This window comes from Colobus angolensis, unplaced genomic scaffold (genome assembly GCF_000951035.1).
Source record: "Colobus angolensis palliatus isolate OR3802 unplaced genomic scaffold, Cang.pa_1.0 Scaffold98, whole genome shotgun sequence".
In the NCBI taxonomy this organism is placed as follows: Eukaryota; Metazoa; Chordata; class Mammalia; order Primates; family Cercopithecidae; genus Colobus; species Colobus angolensis.
The window spans coordinates 9075950-9095827 of record NW_012123820.1 but is presented as its reverse complement, the minus strand read 5'-3'; the positions used below and the strand labels follow the sequence as shown (position 1 = coordinate 9095827).

The following is a 19878-nucleotide window of genomic DNA, read 5'->3' as shown; positions in this document are numbered from 1 at the left end:
CTATTGTGAATAGTGCTGCAGTAAACATACGTGTGCATGTATCTTTATAGCAGCATGATTTACAATCCTTTGGGTATATACCCAGTAATGGGATGGCTGGGTCAAATGCTATTTCTAGTTCAAATGCTATTTCTAGTTCTAGATCCTTGAGGAATCGCCACACTGTCTTCCACAATGGTTGAACTAGTTTATAGTCCCACCAACAGTGCAAAAGTGTTCCTATTTCTCCACATCCTCTCCAGCACCTGTTGATTCCTGACTTTTTAATGATCGCCATTCTAACTGGTGTGAGATGGTATCTCATTGTGGTTTTGATTTTCATTTCTCTGATGGCAAGTGATGATGAGCATTTTTTCATGTGTCTGTTGACTGCATAAATGTCTTTTGAGAATTGTCTGTTCATATCCTTTGCCCATTTTTTGATGGAGTAGTTTGTTTTTTTCTTGTAAATTTGTTTAAGTTCTTTGTCGATTCTGGATATTAACCCTTTGTCAGATGGGTAGACTGCAAAAATGTTCTCCCATTCTGTAGGTTGCCTGTTCACTCTGATGGTAGTTTCTTTTGCTGTGCTTTAGTTTAATTATATCCCATTTGTCAATTTTGGCTTTTGTTGCCATTGCTTTTCGTGTTTTAGACATGAAGTCTTTGCTCGTGCCTGAATGGTATTGCCTGGGTTTTTATGGTTTTAGGTCTAACATTTAAGTCTCTAATCCATCTTGAATTAATTTTTGTATAAGGTGTAAGGAAGGCATCTAGTTTCAGCTTTCTACTTATGGCTAGTCAGTTTTCCCAGCAGCATTTATTAAATAGGGAATCCTTTCCCCATTTCTTGTTTTTGTCAGGTTTGTCAAAGATCAGATGGTTATAGATGTGTAGTGTTATTTCTGAGGGCTCTGTTCTGTTCCGTTGGTCTATATCTCTGTTTTGGTACCAGTACCATGCTATAAATACCATTCTCAAGTAAAGCTTTCTTGATTCTTTTTCTTCCTAGTGACTATCTGCCAGATATTTGGGGGATTTATTTCCTTGTAGGGAAGTAAAAAATTACAAGCATACAGTATAACTAAGCTCATGTCATGACTATCACAGTTATACTCTGAACTGAGCTGTAACTTAATAAAGTTAATGATTATTTTAAATTAAGTAGAAAATTTCACTTAATTTTCCTATCATTTATAAAAGTCTGAGTCTTCAGATGGGTAATGAGTACCTTTTAATTTGCTATTTAGCGTTTCGTACAAGTGTTTTCAGATTTTTCTATGAGATAAAAGTAATCTAGAAAGTAATATTTCTATCTTTTATTCAAATAGTTAAAATATGCTATACTAAAAATGTAATTATAAAATAGAATTATAGAAATTCTATTTTTTGTGTACACACACACACACACACACACACAAATCACAATTCAACCTAGAAAAGGCTATTTGTTCTTGAGAATTTATTTCTTTTTAATATCTACACTTGTACTGAGAAGCCTTCTAATTGTTTCCTTAATTACTCCTGCGTATCTGCCTTAACATCTTGTCTGATGCCCTTATCTACACAACTGTTATTCCTTAGTTGAAAAGTGATTTAGTGATGGCTAATCTTCTTTTCTGTTTCAATTTACACTTTCCCATTGTCTATTCAGAACTGGAAATGGCACTTGAAGTGACTCAAACTGTACCACATTTCCCCTTTGTTTTAATTAAATCATGTATTGGCATTTGATGTAATTTATGGTTGAGAATTTTAGATTTGTACTATGCCAGACTATGTAGTGTTTCATCTATTCCTTCTCAGTTTAGCATTCCTTCCAGAAAGTTCCATTAAGGGACCATTAATTAAAACATTGTAAAAATGTGAAACACTGCCTTACACTGGCTTCACATTGGTATTGTTCTTTTCTGTGCAGTTTCCTATGATATAATGACTTTTACATCAAAGTGTCCATAATTCTGTATCACTGCATTTACAGACACAAAAATGCAATCAAATACATTCAGATATATATCCATTAAGCCATGTGTCATATAACCAATTTACATCGACTTAAGAATTTTAGTTATTTTGCTTAATAATATAGTTATTGCTTCTCTGATCATTTGGCTTTTCACGCTTACATTACATAGTTGGTTATAATATGTGGAACAGCTGCAAACTTTCACAGTAATAGGTACAATCAAATCTGATGTATCTAATTAGTTTTTAGTCCAACAAATTAGTTTTGTTCTTCATTACTCTCCAATGGGAGGAAGACATTATATTTCATTATATTTTTTGTCTGCAAGAACAATGGAGCGTTACAGGTCACACACATCCCTTGTCTATGCTCTAATTAGTCCAACTGACAACATTGTTTCAAAAATACCAGCAGCATAAAAAATAGCAATACACCTTGAGTAACATAAATATTGCACCTTACTAAATATGATATATTGTGGACTGTTTACAAAAATGAAGGCCAAATTTTCTTTTCTCTGTTCAATAAGGTATTTGTTTTCTTTCTGATAATTCCTAATAGTTAAGGAAATCACCAGATAGGTGTATGTCTTATATGGAAAATATGAGCTCATTTTAAATACAGTTTTGACTATGTTTACATGTATAATAATTAAAGGCAGACATAGTGGGCAAATGAGCCAGATTTACTACATAAGTGACGTTGGTATTTAAATCTGAAATTTAATCAAAAGACCTTTCAGGAATGGATTATGTGTAAGGAAATGCTAACAGCTATGATTTTAAAAAAAGCCTGTATTTTGAAAAGATTAACAAAATAAAATTTTATTTCTAATTCACAGCTCAGACCAATATGGATCAGCAGAATGGGAAATGGAGTTTCTACTCCATATCATTATTCAGGGGTTTTGGGTCTTTCAAACCATAGCTCTACCATTTCTTAGAAGCTTAACATCCTCCAACAGATCCCCTGTTTCTGTCCAACCAATGAGGGAATAGAGTTTCAAGTCAAGGCAGCGTTAGGGATCAGGCCTGGAGGGTCATGTGCACATTTTGTTCCTAGTTACCACTGGCTAATGCTCAGTTACTTTTTTGAACTCTACTGCAAAAGATGCTAGGAAATGTAGGCTAATTTTCTGCCTTGGAAGAAAGGAGGAGCAGTGAGGTAAACAAGTGAATTGAGATTTGCAGGATTCTCAAATCTAGATAATTTATCATTCATGTCACTGAGGTTGACTGAGAAGTCCTTAAAGCAGCCCTTAAACTTACATGGGTCATAATTTTGAGTCAAAAACTACTGTCTTCATATTAGCCTCCACTTCAGTCCTCCCAAAATATATGAAGTAGACAATACTGGTGCCAACCAATTGACACGGGCTCTAGAAGATTAAGTGTGCTATATAAGCTTACTGCTTACTTGGTAGTAAGTGGCAGAGTTGTTTCATCAAAATTATGACTTCAAAGACCATGATCTTTTTTAATATATTACAGTGCTATAACTAAAACAGGGAAAATCCCACACATTCCTTTGATGTCGTATGCTGAAATGTGCCATTTATATTTTGCTTACCACTTGCCTTTTAAAAGTCTTTGATTAGTCACTAATTAGGCATCATATTGACATTAGAAATCACTTAATTCCCAGCGTCTACATTTCTTAATCTGCTAAATAAGCCCATAAATCTTATGATTTAAGACCGATTTAAAATGTAGACTGAGATTTTCTTAATTATCTGAGAGGTCTAAATTTTCCAAACATGACTAGTTCTAGAATAATCTGAGTCCAGATTTAAATGTATTTCTCAGTTATGGAGACCTCAAAGTTAATTTTTAAGTTGTTCTTTAAATTTGGCTTTCAAATGGATTCTCAAATTAGTTTCAGATACTTTAAGGGAATATATGAGTTTCATCTTTTCATATTTTAATTATGCATGCTGATCTCTGTGAAGGCTGTTTACGTAATTGTCATTGTTTTGTATAGTAGTTTTAATACTCTCCAGAAAATTAAAGGATATTTGCTCAAAATAAGCTCTTTGGTAGAATGTTAAGGTTAACATTAAGTGACATGTTCTTGTGAGGTACAAACATTTGAATATGGACAGTGCCTCAGCAGAAAGGCAATTTGCAAACACCCCATGTTAAAAGTTGTCATTGCTGTCTTAAAAATGAAAACTATATTTAAAAATACTATGTAATTCAAGATAAGTTATTAATTCAACTCCTAGTACTATTTTTATAATTTATAAGGTGATAAATCAATATGTGGTTGTGAATCCATCCATAGCAAACCACAACACAAGAGGTCAGTGTTCTTAATCATATTTTCAAACTCATGATTTGATTCTTCTTTTGAAAATTATCAACTATGCTTATCAATACTTGTTATAGACTCAACACAAAACAAGTATTTCCTGCCTTCAAATAATTTTTCTTCATTTTTGATGCACCGTGTTTGTATTCCTGTACTTATTTTTGTTTGAATATATACTAATACTATTGTTTTTCCGCAGGGAGACGCAATGAAGTTGTCATTACTGAAAACAATAACAGCATAACTGAACAAATCACTGACGTGGTGAAGCAACCCGCCTTTATTGCTGGTATTGGTGGTGCCTGCTGGGTAATTTTGATGGGTTTTAGCATATGGTTGTATTGGAGAAGAAAGAAGAGGAAGGGACTCAGTAATTATGCTGGTAAGTGACTATTTCCAGCTAAGAAAATCTCTTAATCTGTAGGAATCTGATGAAATGAATGGAAGGAGCAGAAAGGAATAACAAATGAGTGATTTTGGCTTATTTTAGAAACCTGCACTGTAAAATGCAATTACACTCAACATGCTTTAATGCATTGCTCTTGACCATATCACTTTATAACCATGAGGCAAAATCATTCTGCTTGTAGCTCCGGTGAAGCATAACAAGAGCACAGACTGATAAAAATGCTTAACTGTTTTTCTCAACTAGTTCTTTGAAATCATAAACTCACACACACACACACACACACGGACACACACACACACACACACACACACGGACACACACACACACACACACACACACACATACACAATGTGTTACATACTATGAAGCCATGTTTGAGAAGTGGATTTATGCATGAGCATTACTTAAATGTTCAGGAAAGAAGAACATTTTGAAATATAGCTTTTAGTATGTCAGGATGCAGATTACAATAGGAAATGTCCCTCGTGAAAAATACCGACAAGCAAAAATCTCACCAGAATTGATAAGACTGATGAGGCATGAATTAAGTGATTTACTGTTCACTTAAATAGACTCTTATCACAATGCAAACAAGCAGTATTTTAAAAGAAAAGGAAAATGAAGAAAAAGAGAAAGAAGCTGAAGCAGAACAATAAAAAGAAGACCCTAGATGGTCTGCATATTCACAACAATGTTTTCTTCTTAGAATCCAGGACAGAGTTTCAAGGGTGTCCTATATCGTGGCCTTCAAAATATCTCCATGGTAGAGAGAGAAGAGAGAGGAGACACAAAATTGTGAAGTCAGTGATTGACAGAATTAACTCAATACTGAAGAGATGTTCAATTACAATTTTAAGTGTTTATTTTCAATATTTTCTCCAACAACAATAAGAAATATCTCACACCATTTCACACTTTCTAGAATTCACAAGGGACCAATTTTAATTGGACATGATTTTACAAATATGTAAGAAGTTTTTGAGACATTGCATTCAATCTTCTATTTCTAATATTAACTTTGGTAGGAAGCATAAATGTCTTAGTAACTGATTTTGACAGAGGCGTCCTTGGTTATTAAGCTTTTAAGATGCTGTGGCTTGTGGGCTCCTAAACTGCTGAGAATGTGGAAATAGTGCAAAATGCTGAGTATAGCACTGACTTGGTTGCCTCGCTTGTTATTTGATGCATTTATATGTTTATGATCATTTGATTATAGCATTGTAGCTTGTGTCTATATCTTATGAAGATAAAATGTATTAGTTACTTGATAGAATACATTTCCAGGACTAGAGAAACTAGTACAGCATATCCATTGACAAGAGGCTTCCATGTGTGGTGACATGCCATCATCCTGCCATTCTCATTTCTCATTGGTTGCTGCCTCTCTGCTTCCTCATAATTTGTCACCCAAGTGCTGTATCACTTCAATAGTGAGGGATTCTTTGCAGAAAGGGGTGCTAGGCAGTAACTGCTGAGTGTCAAAGTCTGGAAAATTAATGATACTTTAATGTGCCTTCTTGTTATGCAGTCCAGTTCTCTGCCTTCATCGCTGAAGGTATTGCCCATCAACCTTTCTGTTTAATCAGCCACCATGTTATATTACATCTCTGTGATACACTTGTACAAATCATACGAAATATAAGGAAGAACTGATTTAATTCATGGACTATTTGGTGTTTATCCCTTTGCTTGACGTTAGCAATGATAATAAAAAATTGACTATGCTGGTCAGTTCAGTGCAAAGTTCTAATATATTCACATTTGGAGTGTTGCATTTTTATCTTCTGTATTTCTTCATTCACTCACTCGTTAGAAATAAAATATCTCTCATAGGTAGTAAGTTTATACTGTTAGTAAAATTACACCAGAGAGACTTTTCTTCTTTTTTTTAACAGCAATTCTTGGCCGGGCGCGGTGGCTCAAGCCTGTAATCCCAGCACTTTGGGAGGCCGAGACGGGCGGATCACGAGGTCAGGAGATCGAGACCATCCTGGCTAACACCGTGAAACCCCGTCTCTACTAAAAAATACAAAAAGCTAGCCGGGCGAGGTGGCGGCGCCTGTGGTCCCAGCTACTAGGGAGGCTGAGGCAGGAGAATGGCGGGAACCCGGGAGGCGGAGCTTGCAGTGAGCTGAGATCCGGCCACTGCACTCCAGTCCGGGCGACAGAGCGAGACTCCGTCTCAAAAAAAAAAAAAAAAAAAAAAAACAGCAATTCTTTGCACAACCTATGCACTTAATTTGAAAATAGATGTTGATCATTGAGCTTGACAAGAATAGTGCATTTCCTATTACAATTTTTTATTGTTATTGATACTCATCTGCTTGTAGAAGAACTGCTAACTCAGAAGGTGCTATGCCCTTCAGGCATTTTGGATTAAGGCCAAGCCAGAGAGAAGCCTTTCAGAAGTTTTATACTTAACTGATAGATGGCTGACTCTGAAGATAACAGATTTTATGAAGCTCAGTAAATACAAACAATTTAATGCGAGTGAACAAATTATGTGAAATGCTAAACACTTCACATATAGGTCTTAAAATCGTCAGTGAAATATAAATTACTGGACAAAACCATCCAAGGCACTTAAAAGATTTGATGGATTTTTTATACTCTGATTATCTGGGCTGAGTTAGTGCTTATTAAAAAAGGATTAATCTACATTCATATGTGAGAAATAGCTTATTGGGAAAGGGAGTGAGGCTTGGCTGCAACAGTGAAGTTTCCATTTGGAGTAGGAAAATGTGACCTACTAAAGACAGGCACTCTGAAAGCTTCCTCACTCAAAATGTCAATTTACCACAGTTATGTTTTCTCCTCTTCTACCCCAGTTGTAGCAGGCATGAGGTTAGGATTAATTCTGTGAGGTCATATTAGAGTTATTTTTTGGATGCTATAACCTTGCAAAATCTCTCTACCTTATATGTGTTGCAGCAATTGCAAGAAATTCAAAATGTTTTCAAAAACATTTAGATTGTGGTGTCTGCAGAACTTTTTGGAAACCTAAGCACTGTTCAGTTAGTGTAAGCTAAAATATTCCGTATGTAACTCCTTGAAAGTTCTTAATTTTTGGATGCTCGCAGAGACTTCTGATTGAGAGTCATAGTTATTCCGTATGTATCTCTAATAAGCACTAAGTTACTGCTCTGTGATTATCAACACTGCGATGAGAACAAGATTGTCTGACCACACCCAACCCTTCTTACAGCTTCAAGGCAAACACTTCTTCGAAATGAGAACCACCTCAAAATAGCTTTCAGTTTGCTGTGGTGTTTTATTTGTATGTTCGTCTTTCTGCGCGCACACAAAACACTGGTCAGAACGCCAGATATGATTTGCCTTTGAGGAGTTCTCATTGTTCATAGTTATTTGTAATCTGCCCTAAACCTCATGATCTAAGAGAAGTTAGTTACTTTAGATCTACTTTTCAGAATAGAATCAATCTAAAAGTTTTGCAGCATAAAGTAAAAAATGAAACTTGAAAAAGTGTTCCCTTTTTTTCTCTTCTTTAAAAACACAACTAAACAACCCATTAAGAGAAGGGTTTTAAAAAAAATTCTGACAGAAATAATACAAAATGGAAATTTAGATTTTGTACTAAATTATATGAACCTTTTTAAGGTCATCAAATACTTACATAATGTAGTGTGAAGTTTTGCCTTGTGTCGTTAATATGCAGAGATACAGAGATAAATGTCTTTTCAGAATATTTTGACACCCTATTGGCAGTCTAGAATAATTTGAAAACCATATTTTAATGGTGATGGGAACAGAAACAGAAAATAGATTGTCCCAAATGCTTAATATGAAATATTTTTAAATTTAAATTATTTTGCTCACGACATTTAATTTTCAATTGCCAGATATCGGCCATATGTACTATAGTGTTCATACGCTAACAAGTTTGCAAATTAACTTTAATGCATTATGTGTATATATGTGTATATATATCTTTTTTCTTTCCTGAGACAGAGTCTCACTCTGTCGCCCAGGCTGGAGTGCACTGGCATGATCTCAGCTCACTGCAACCTCCGCCCCCAGAGTTCAAGCAATTCTCCCACCTCAGCCTCCCGAATAGCTGGGATTACAGGCACTTGCCACCGTGCCCGGCTAATTTTTGTATTCTTAGTAGAGACGGGGTTTCACTGTCTTGGCTAGGCTGGTCTTGAACTCCTGACCTCGTGATCCAACCCCTTGGGCCTCCCAAAGTGGTGGGATTACAAACGTGAGCCACCGCGCCCAGCCTCATGATATATTTTTTATAAGGTTTTCAGTGTTCTATTATAATACTTTCAACTTTACATGTCCTGAAGAATTTGCCACTGGTTCGTGTATTAAAGTTAAGTACAACTCAGTGTTTGTACCTCTGCGTCTGGTGTCCTCCTTTCCTCTAATATTATGTCTTGCTCTGGCAGTAACAGAAAGTTTGAATGGGACAAAAGAGCATCTAAATTAGGGAAAACAATTTAGCTTCTCACATATCTCTTAAACAGCACATTCTGAGGTGTAGCCCATGAGCATCTGCTTATTTGCATATTCACAATAATAGTCACACCATTATCTTAACTCTCTTTCAACAGACTAAAACAATCACTTGATAGTCCATTAAGAAAAAACCACAAACTAGAAAGTCACATCAGATGGAAGGCTAATTAGCTATACTGTTTTCACATTGCGTGTGTACTAATCAGGCATTTATTTAATATCTCCAGTGCTCAATTTTTTGCATTAATTATTTTGGATTAATTCTTTTTTGTTAAAAGCAGTTATTAAAGGGGCACAATGTGGGACAGATGCACTGCTGATTCCTGATTCCGCGCACTTCAGTGAGCCTTTCGCATTTGTATTCTTTCATCTTCTCTGAGCATGTGCCTATAGCCAGTGCTGAGCAGATGCAAAGGTTATGTCAGGATTGTTTTGCAATGCGTTTGAGATATTACATGTAAAACTGATAAGGCAGTATATTTCAGGTACCAATAAGAAGTTCCTGAGAGCCCTGATATGCTTTACTGTCCCATGAAGACTCTTGGAGTTTATAATCATATTACCTGGTTCTGATATCATAAGAGATAATATCAGTAGATAACCTTAAAGGAGGGACTTCATTTGGGAATTTGTAAAATTTAAAGAGTCATCACCATATCTGATAGCCTAAACTTGAGAACAGAAGAGTTATGGAGAGTTATTCAAATTAAGAAGTATTCACTATGTGTATATATTAAGTGACAATATATCCTCTATTTACTTACAACTATGAATCAACTAATTAAATTTCATTTATTTTCCCCTGTACTTACCACATTTAAAAAAATCATAGTAAATATAATCAACGCCTTCCAAAGATAGGGTTTAACTGGTGCACAGCAGTGAAAATGGTATTTTTTTCCCTTCATCCTCAGTGATTGGTTTAGCCAATCCACGTTAATTTTGGTCAGAATTGCAGGTTCATTGCACTTTTGCAAGCTGTACACTTCTAAACACCACATTTCTTTTTAAAAATAATTTTATAGTTTGCCATAATGTAATGGCAAAATTTGATCCAAACTAATGTGAGGCTATTTGTAGACTTTATCCTACTAATAATGGATGTTCACATTCCACTGCAGAAAAACTAAATAACTTTGAATACAGTTTACTGTTTTAGAACCTCTTTGTAACATGCAGAGTATATTACCTTTCTCAATTCTGAATCATGTTGGAGTCCAAATACCTTTGGCTGCAGAGGTTTGGACAAGGGATGACAGACCTGAACTGGTAACAACATTCTTTGACCAGTCGTTAAAATCCACTTTCATGTTGTTGGCTTTGTAGACTTGAAACTATCGACTGGAGAGAGTGGATTCACTGGATTCACTGGCTGTGGCTCTGGTGGATGCTTACTGGTGTTGCTAATAAGTTCCATAGTTATATGGAGGATTCAACTTTTCTGATCACTACATACAATTAGGAATATATTCAGTATCAATTATTTGAAAAATTCATTTTTGTGAGCATGTTATTCTCTATTAATTATAGTTCATGTCTGTTGTAATTATCACTGTTTATGAGGGTCATAAAAGGATTTGTGATGGTGAAAAATCTGTAGTCAATAAGTATTTGTTTTTCTTGTTTCATTAGAAGGACGTAACATGTTGGAACTTCCCTGCTTCAATTTCTATTATGAGTGTTTTGCCTTATGCCTTCTAATTAGGACACCTTTGCTTTAAAATTAAAAATCTTGATTTGATAAATTCACAATAATGTTACAATGATCTTGCAATATCACTATATGTACTAATTGTAACAGGTTTGACATTTAAATATGAATTGGTTCTTTAACTTAACCTTGGATTTGGCTTAAAGAATTTTGAAATGTCCTATTAAAATTCGAGCAAATGATAGTTTTGCCTTGGGCCAAACCACTGTTATTCTCTGTACAATTATGTTAATTATATTTTGTTAAAATTCCCAGAGGCTCTAAACTAAGGGCCAATATGTAGTTGTTATTAATTGTAATTAATATTGACTACTTGTGCGTGCATGTCTTCCTTTTTTTTCTTTTTTTATAGTTACGTTTCAAAGAGGAGATGGAGGACTAATGACCAATGGAAGGTATGCTAAGGAGATTGTTTCATTCGTATTATTTTTTAAATCAGGATTGGGAAACACTATAGTAAGAGGCTATTATTGTAATAAATGATCATTTAAAAGTCTGAGAATTCTGGGAGGAATTAAATGGCTTAGCACAAAGTTTAATGATCTATCTGTTGTGCACTTTAGAGGAATCAGGTCCAGATGTTTCATATCTCCCAGATGCCCCTGAAGAAATTAGTAGTAAATATCACATGGAATGTGTTCATTTGTTAGCAGGGTGTTTATTGCATTAATTAGACATTAGCAAATGAAGTTGCTGTTGTTTAAGACTCCTTATTGGCTCTCACTAAATTGCTGTGAGTGAACAATTACACATAATCGATCACAAAGTAAATGATTCATGGATGATGAATAGGCCATAGATTGATAGGACTGGATTCCACAACTTTGGATACTCAATTGAAATTGATAAAAGCTGATAACAAACTCATATATCCTCATCTATTTTCCCTTTGCCAATATGGAGATTGTAATTAGGCTCTGGTAATAACTTCCAATCTCCCATGTAATCAATATTTTAGCAAAAAGAGATTAAGTCTAATGAGAGCTTGTGGATGTAGCAAGAAAGCAGTCGGGTCTTCTTATTGCAGTTTCCATAGGAACACATGTTTCTCTTAGGGATTGTACCAGAAGGGGTCTATCAAAAGAAAAGTGTAATGATTATAGATGTTCTATTTCTGTGTAAATATGCTAGTAATCTGGAAAGGAATCAGAATCCCATCTTTTATATTAAAGAAGGGAGTTCTTTATTAAATATGACGTAAAGGAAATTTTCCTCATAGACTATATGCACATGCTGGCTCAGATCACAGTGTATCTTTTATTACCTTAAAAAAAAAAAAAACCCCTTAATATGCCCTTGATATTTTGCAGTTTAGAACTTGGAAATGTGCTATTGATGGAGAGTATAAATACTGTTCATTAATTTCGCTAAGTTCCTTGTTCCTCGCCTCCAAATCAAGCGTGAAGGGTCATAACAAGGGTTACAGCCTAGAGGGGACAGACACATAAGGGAGCTGCAGGAATTGAGGAAGGAATAGCCCAGAGTTGTAGAAATGGCTGACACAGAGAAGTCACTTTGAGCAGTTGTTCCCTTGAGGTGCCAATTTATCGTCAAACCTTGTTTTGGAATCCTAGTATGTTACTGATTCCTGCCAGTTTCAGGGCAGACACCTGAATTCATTTGGACATGAACAGAATCCCGAGCAAGGACTCCCTGTGTCCACTGTTAATCTATGTATAGCCTTAATGAATTGCTGGAGTTATTTAATTTAGGGAGTCTGCATATATTAATTTGAAGTCAATTCATAGCTTCAATTTCTTAACCCTTTATATTGCATGAGATGGGTGTCAAAATCTTGCATTGAGCTCCATGTATCGATTTTCTTGTCATCTCTGTTTTAGCCGTCCAGGTCTTCTAAATGCTGGTGATCCCAGCTATCCATGGCTTGCTGATTCTTGGCCAGCCACAAGCTTGCCAGTAAATAATAGTAATAGTGGCCCAAATGATATTGGAAATTTTGGCCGTGGAGGTAAGTTGTGTTTTATAAATAACGTTATTTGAGTTCTCTCTCTTTTTTTGACCTTCCTGGATTTTTTTAAAGAGACATATCGGAGAATATTTACTCTCATAATTAAAGTTAATGAAACATGTGCACCAACAGTCCTGTACATTTGCTAAATATTTTAATGTAAAACTATTTTGTCTTTATTACCTTGAGTAAAACCAAACGTTTAAGGAAGCTATTACTAACCAAGATGATAAATATTTATAATATATTTGTTTGCAGGATTACTAGTACAAGATTACTGAACTCAGAAACTATTTTGCTAACTAGGGCTTATGGTTTTGGACTAGAGGTTTCCCTTCTCTTTCTCATTTAACATGTATTTATTGAGCATCTCCTGTGTACTTGGCACTATGGTAGACCATAGAATCTAATATTGATATAAAAAAGATGGTCCTTGCCCTCATATAATATGTCATGTAAGAAATAGATAATTAAGTCAATATAACATGTTGAGAGAGAACTTTTCTGTAGTTCCGCAATTAATAACTGGTATCCAAAAAAAAAAGACAAAAAAGTACTAGGTAGATGGCATGCTAAAGCCTTCAAAATTTGGTGCCAGAGTCCTCTCCCTGTGGGTTTGTAAGGAGACAGAAGTAATCTACTGCAAAAAACTACCACCTTCCCCTGCCTTCACCTTTTCATCCAGTCAATACGAGAGAGCTTGGTTTAGAGAATGATGAGAGGAGTAGGGAGCTCTCTGATCTCAGTGTGGCTTGGCAGGTTCAGATGAGTTTTCCATTGGTGGAAGATTATACAGACATTAAATATACTTAAACTGCCTTGCCAGAACCCCACATGGGATGTCTACCAATTGGGAGTAAGAAAGCTCTATGAACAGAGTATTATTTAAGTTGATACCTGAAGCAAGCTTAAAAATGAGTCAAAAGTATGAAAAAAAAAAAAAACTGTGTAGAAAAGAAATTGCTCTATTTTAAGTTCCAGAAGTAAAAGAGACATTGACCTACTTGAGAAATGCAGGAATTTCCTAATGACTTGAGTATAAAGTACGAGGAAGCAGAAATGATAAGAAACATAGAAGGATAGCTAACAAAGGACCTTTTAAGTCACATAAAGAGTTTAGGCTTCGTTCAGAGGGTTATCAGAAGCCGTTGATGGATTTTTAACAGGAGAATGCTGGGATCCAAGTACTGTTTTAAGTCATCCAGCCTGCTGCTGGATGAAGAATGGAGTAACAGTAGAAAATTAGAGTGATTAATTAGAATAGTGCTGTGATCCAAGCAAAGCTGTATGAATTCGCTGTCAGATTTCAGGACTTTTAGAATTAATGAAGGAGGCTCAGGGCTCTGTTAAATTTTTCTGAGCTTATAAGCCTCGATGGGTTGATTTCATATGCATAAGTATATAACCAGATTGAGAACTGAGGAGAATATTCATAGCATTTTCTCTTTAAGAATGGATTACCACTATGTTTGACTATATTTAAAATTGCATTTCAAATAATGAAGCTACTAGTTATTGCATAACTTTGCATTCTGTCAGTACCAACTATGAGAAGGGGAATATATATATATATATTTAGCACAAAGCTTGGCATACCATCAATGACCAGGCATCAGTGGAGTGAGAGACTGGAAAGTAAGTGATATGACTCCTCAGCTTCCTCCTCCATTTCTGTAAGCCAACACACCCCACTTAGGACTCTCATTTGCCCAGAGACTCTGGCAGTGGCCTCCTCCTATAAGTGACCTGACTGTGAGCGACTGTAGGCTGTCACTTTGCCGTGGGTAGTTTCTGTGCCTGAGCACCTGCTCATCAGGAAACAAAAATGTCCCTCCCCTGCTATGTAGACTGATTTTGTCAAAAGGAATTCTGTTCCCACAGCTTCTATCAATCAAGGAATAACTGCCTCTTTTACCTCTTGTATTCTTATTGAAATAATATGACATGCTACTGTTTTATCAAGAAGTAAATGCTTACAGGTGGAGAAAATGAATTTTCAGTTTCCACAGGCTACCTTGACATCTAAAATGTCTCAGTCAAATTTAACAAAAAGGTACACTTGGAGATTTGCAAGGTTTTTCTTCCATTTTCACAATGTGAAATATCTCATAGATGAACAGCAAGGCCAAGACAACATTTTTGTAGGGCTGACTGTATCCCTTATCCATGTGATAGTCATTTTAAGCATTTACTATGTGCCAGAAATACTGTTAAATTTTTTTTGTATATTTTAATTCATTTTACTTGCATAGTAATGTATGAAATAGATAATCATATTTCCATGTTAAGGATCAATAAACTAAGATTTCTCAAGATAAATAATTTGAGATCTGGTTGTAGAAAACTCTGCTTTCTGTTGTAAAGGTGGATTCACATGTATGACTATATAACCATATTCACTTGGAAGAATAAGGATGGATACTGACATTTTCCCTTAAGAATGAAATGACAATAAATGTTTGAATGTAATAAAAATAGTCCTTAGAATAATAAAGTTACTAATTATAGCATAAATCCACATTTTATCAAAGCAAACCATAAAAAATTTAATCATTCAAGTCAGCAAGTGCTTACTCTCTTCAAAACACTGGGTGAGCCATTATGAAAATGCAGACATAAATCCCATATGCTCCTGTCTTCAAGTGACTTTATGATGCAGTGAAGGAGACAGTCATTCATACAGATAATTATATAAAACAAAAGGAAATAAATGTGAGTACAAGTATAACCAAGGTGCTGAAAAACTACAGAATGAATTACCAATTCCAAGTGGAGGAAGGCTTTCTATAACTCATTGGTTTCAAACACAAGTGTTAACTAGCCCTAGTCAGACAGTCTAAAACATTAAGGATTGGTAGGTGGGGACTGTGATCAATGGAAATGGAAAAAAGAACTGCTAAAGATGGCATCACCTATTTCGGTCTAGGCTTTTGGGAGGAAGCCCGGCCCAGAGTTCCAAATCATCTGGTATTACAGGACTCTCCTTAACATCCAAATATTCATGTGCAACAGTCCAATATTTCGATGTTAGAATATAATTCAGTTTATTTTTTGAAAATGTAGGGATGATCAAATCATATTTGAAGACAATGTGCAGCCTAAAAATCAATACAGAAGCACTTAGACTTAAAGGCTGACTATAATTTTATCTAGCAGGGAGAGGAGAGATTCAATTTCCAGAGCCATAGCATTAGTTGTATAGCAATATTATGTAGGATTAGATTCTTGGACCACTTTTCTTCATTGTTTAACATTTGAGCACACAGTCATTTGAAAAGCTGGCCATTTAAATGGCTTGCAATCCACATCTAAAGCTTTGGAGAACTTTAAATTCAAAGTGTGTCAAATTGGAGCCCACGTTGGGGAATCATGTATATTCACTTAATATTGATCAGTGAAGGACATGGTGGAAGCGGCAGAAACAAAAGTCTGAAAAACCACCCAGAGTGAAGGATCTATTTTCACCAGTTTGGATATACTACATCTTAAAAGGTTTTGAGAAATAAAAATAATATTAACACTTGAGAATGCAGTACGCTTAACATCAAATTTTGTAATTAGTAACTAGCTCAAAGAAAGAAAGGCAAGAAAGTAGTTGTGAAGTTCTGAAATTCAAAAATAATGGTACTTGCTCATACAACCTGGTGAAATATTATAAGTTTAAATATGTTTAACAATTTCACTGATATACATTTAAGATACTTACTTCAATATCTTAAGTACATATCCACTCAATTGTAAAACAAGTTCCAAACTTCAAAACCTTCATAAAGATTTAAGTTATGCAGTGTACAAAATGCAGTATACATTTCTTTCTACAGTTGCTAAAGAAGACAATTTTTAGCTTGGGTGAAATTCAAAAGCAAAAGTAATATTTCTATAAGAATTGTTATTTCAGGTACTATTGAGTGTCAGCTAATCTAAAAGTTTTAAGATAGTTGAAAATGTCCTATAATGAAAGAATGAAGTGATTTCATGACCTCAAGTCCCATGAAATGAAGGTTTCAGAAGATAGGTTATTTTAAAATGTACTATATAATAATTAGATTCATTTTAACTCTACATGATTAAAAATAGTGTTATTTAGTGATTTCTATTTTAGATTCACTCGGTATCTTTCTTCCAAAAAGGGGAAATAGGAGCTCAGGAGAGAGGCGGCGGTTCTGAATTATAAAGCATCATGTAGAAATAATTCAGCATACCAGGATGAAAAATGGACTGATTGATATTCAGTGTTGTTCCTGAAGTTTAATTTTACTCTAGCTGTATTACAACATGAAACAGTAATTCTCTAGTTCGGAGTTGATAGCATAAATTAAAGTCACCGATCACGGAGACTGCGTTTTCTATAGTTAAATTCTGCTATATTGTGAAAATGACTTATGCATGAAAATTTTCCTTTGTTATTCAAGAAAAAAGAATGCATTCTCCATTTCTGGAGCAGTGCAATCACACCAATAAGTGGCAAGTTATAACTTCAAAAAATGTGCTTGATAGTCAGTGGGGTATAATTTTGGAAATGTTAGCGTATATTCAGCAGTTGTCGTCCACGTCTCTTGGGATAAAGAGACGTTTTTCATCTGTGGGTTGTGGATTCACTATCATTGCTACTGTAAAGTGCTAACACTTTCCTTGGCTCTAAAACAGAGTGAACAACTGAAAGCATTTTTCAGTAGTGAAGTATGCCAACCATCTCATTCATGGTTAAAGAAAACGGGGGGAAGGGTGTTTTAAGCAGTGAGACGTGAAGGGCGAGCAGTAGGCCTGCCTGTCACTGAGGCTGATAGCTTGGCGATGGTTGTACATCATCTACCCTTCAGTGGCTCATGAAGCCCATCTCCGCTGAAATGCAAACGTGCAGTGTGACACACTTATTTTTCATCTTCAGTCCTGATTGTTTGGGCTTCCGGTGCCTCATTAAACTGTTTCATTTCCCTGTGTTCACCGCACCACAGATGTGCTGCCACCAGTTCCAGGCCAAGGGGATAAAACAGCAACAATGCTCTCAGATGGAGCCATTTATAGCAGCATTGACTTCACTACCAAAACCACTTACAACAGTTCCAGCCAGATAACACAGGCCACCCCATACGCCACGACACAGATCTTGCATTCCAACAGCATACATGAACTGGCTGTTGATCTGCCTGATCCACAGTGGAAAAGCTCAATTCAGCAAAAAACAGATCTGATGGGATTCGGTTATTCTCTACCTGACCAGAACAAAGGTAACAACGGTGAGTCAGGTTTTTGTTTCCTGAGGAGTTATTTTCATATCATTTGTGCATGAGATAGAAATTAGTATTTGTTGTTCGACTTAGTGATTCATTACCAGGTTTACCACCTAAACTAAAAAAAGATATTGGCATGTTTCCAGTAACTTGAATAATTCCTACCACCACCACCTCCACCACCACCACCACCACCGCCACCACCGCCACCACACACCAATGCCAATTGGTTTCATCTTTTAGCTCTTTCTCAACATAATGATCAACAATCCATCTCTACTTTCATTAGGACAGGGTAGACAAAACATTCCTCCACTCTCCCACATCTGCTTCTGAGTTGCTAACTGCATGTTCTGCATGGGCTTGTGCTGTGAACTAATCACATGATGCCACTATGACCTCTGCCCTTTAACCCTTAGCCTTACTTTACATTCCTGACTACCGATTGGCTGAGGGATTGTCTAATAGAATGCCACACAACCAGTCTCAGGATTTCAGCACCACCAGCTCTCACAACAGCTCAGAAAGGAGTGGCAGTCTCTCAGGTTGGTCTCATCACAGTAAGGAGAAATATTTGTTTGTCACCAGCATATGACCTGTGTTCCTAACAACCATGAAGATATACTGAATCACAGCTCACTGTCAGGCATTTATCTGTCAAATGGCAACAGTTTATGCTAATGAAATCATGCCTTGGTGGGATAAAAGGGAAGAGAAAAATCACTGTCCCCTTTTATATACTGACTCTATGAGGATATATTTAAAGAAAAATTATGCCATTCTACTAAATACTATTCATTAAAGAACAGAGTAAAGAGAATTTTGTGATTACAAAGATCATACATGAAAATCAATTCCATGTTATAGATACCAAAAGATGAATTCAACTAAAATGAAAATGATTTTGGAGTGCTTCATCATATTAGTATATCAGTGATGTGACCTCCTATTTTTGGACACGATTTCAAAATACCATATAATAGGATTTGTTATCTATTGAATGGTATTCTACTGCACTGTTCAAGAAAGTTAATAGGGGAAATTAATATTTAATTTCCAAAAAATCATACAATCTTTGATATTTATAATTCTTTTATGGTATACATTTTAATATGTATGTGAGATATATCAGATGAACTGACAATCTATAATGTCGGTATCATATAGCACAAATAGAAAGAAACACCTTTACTGGACAAAAATATATACCTATTGCAATGACTTATGTGTGAAATTATCCTGGCCCAAAGATCCTTACCTTTAAAATGAGGAGGTTGTAGTAGACACACTCTAACTTTCAACCATGACATTTACATTGTATGGCTGATGACTTTGTGCATTTCTAATTTATTCCATGACCCCACTTGTCTAATTTGTTCGAATTAACTATATGCTATTTGTTTGTACTGAGATTTTGTTTTATTTTTTTAATTACAGGTTATTTGTAAAAGACTATAGTGTATTATGGCATGTCACAGGCCACCAGGCATCAAAGCCATAAAGAGTTAAACTTTTCACATCATTAGGGGTAACATTTTCTAAATTACTTTTCCTCAGGAGATGGAACCCTTTCAGTCTGAAAATGTTAATGCTCCCTCTTCCCTTCAAAATGGGTCATTTGCTCTTCTTGCCTGTTGGTAGAATTAGCTATATTATAGAATCCAGAAAATTTTAAACATCTGTTATGAATTTAGATGGGTTTAATAATATAGGAGAACTTTTGTAATGACCTTATATGTCATTTAGACTGCCATTTATTCTTAATAAGTCTCACAATTGTTCTGAATAATTAAAAAGTAATTTATCCTGGGCTTCCTTTTT

The 19878-nt window shown here is 35.4% G+C and overlaps 1 protein-coding gene across 5 annotated transcripts in view; it reads left to right on the top strand.

Annotated features, from left to right (window-relative positions):
- The window catches only part of ROBO2 (roundabout, axon guidance receptor, homolog 2 (Drosophila)), a 1384675-nt gene that overhangs the window by 1321084 nt on the left and 43713 nt on the right, over positions 1–19878 (top strand). For 4 of the 5 annotated variants that reach the window (XM_011932803.1, XM_011932804.1, XM_011932802.1 and 1 more), the window contains 4 exons: positions 4455–4637; positions 11210–11252; positions 12699–12826; positions 17782–18063. In XM_011932803.1, coding sequence (XP_011788193.1) covers positions 4455–4637; positions 11210–11252; positions 12699–12826; positions 17782–18063 — 636 coding nt within the window. Of the gene's footprint in view, positions 1–4454; positions 4638–11209; positions 11253–12698; positions 12827–17781; positions 18064–18476; positions 18603–19878 lie in introns of all 5 variants that reach the window. The other variant, XM_011932800.1, reaches the window with a different exon arrangement.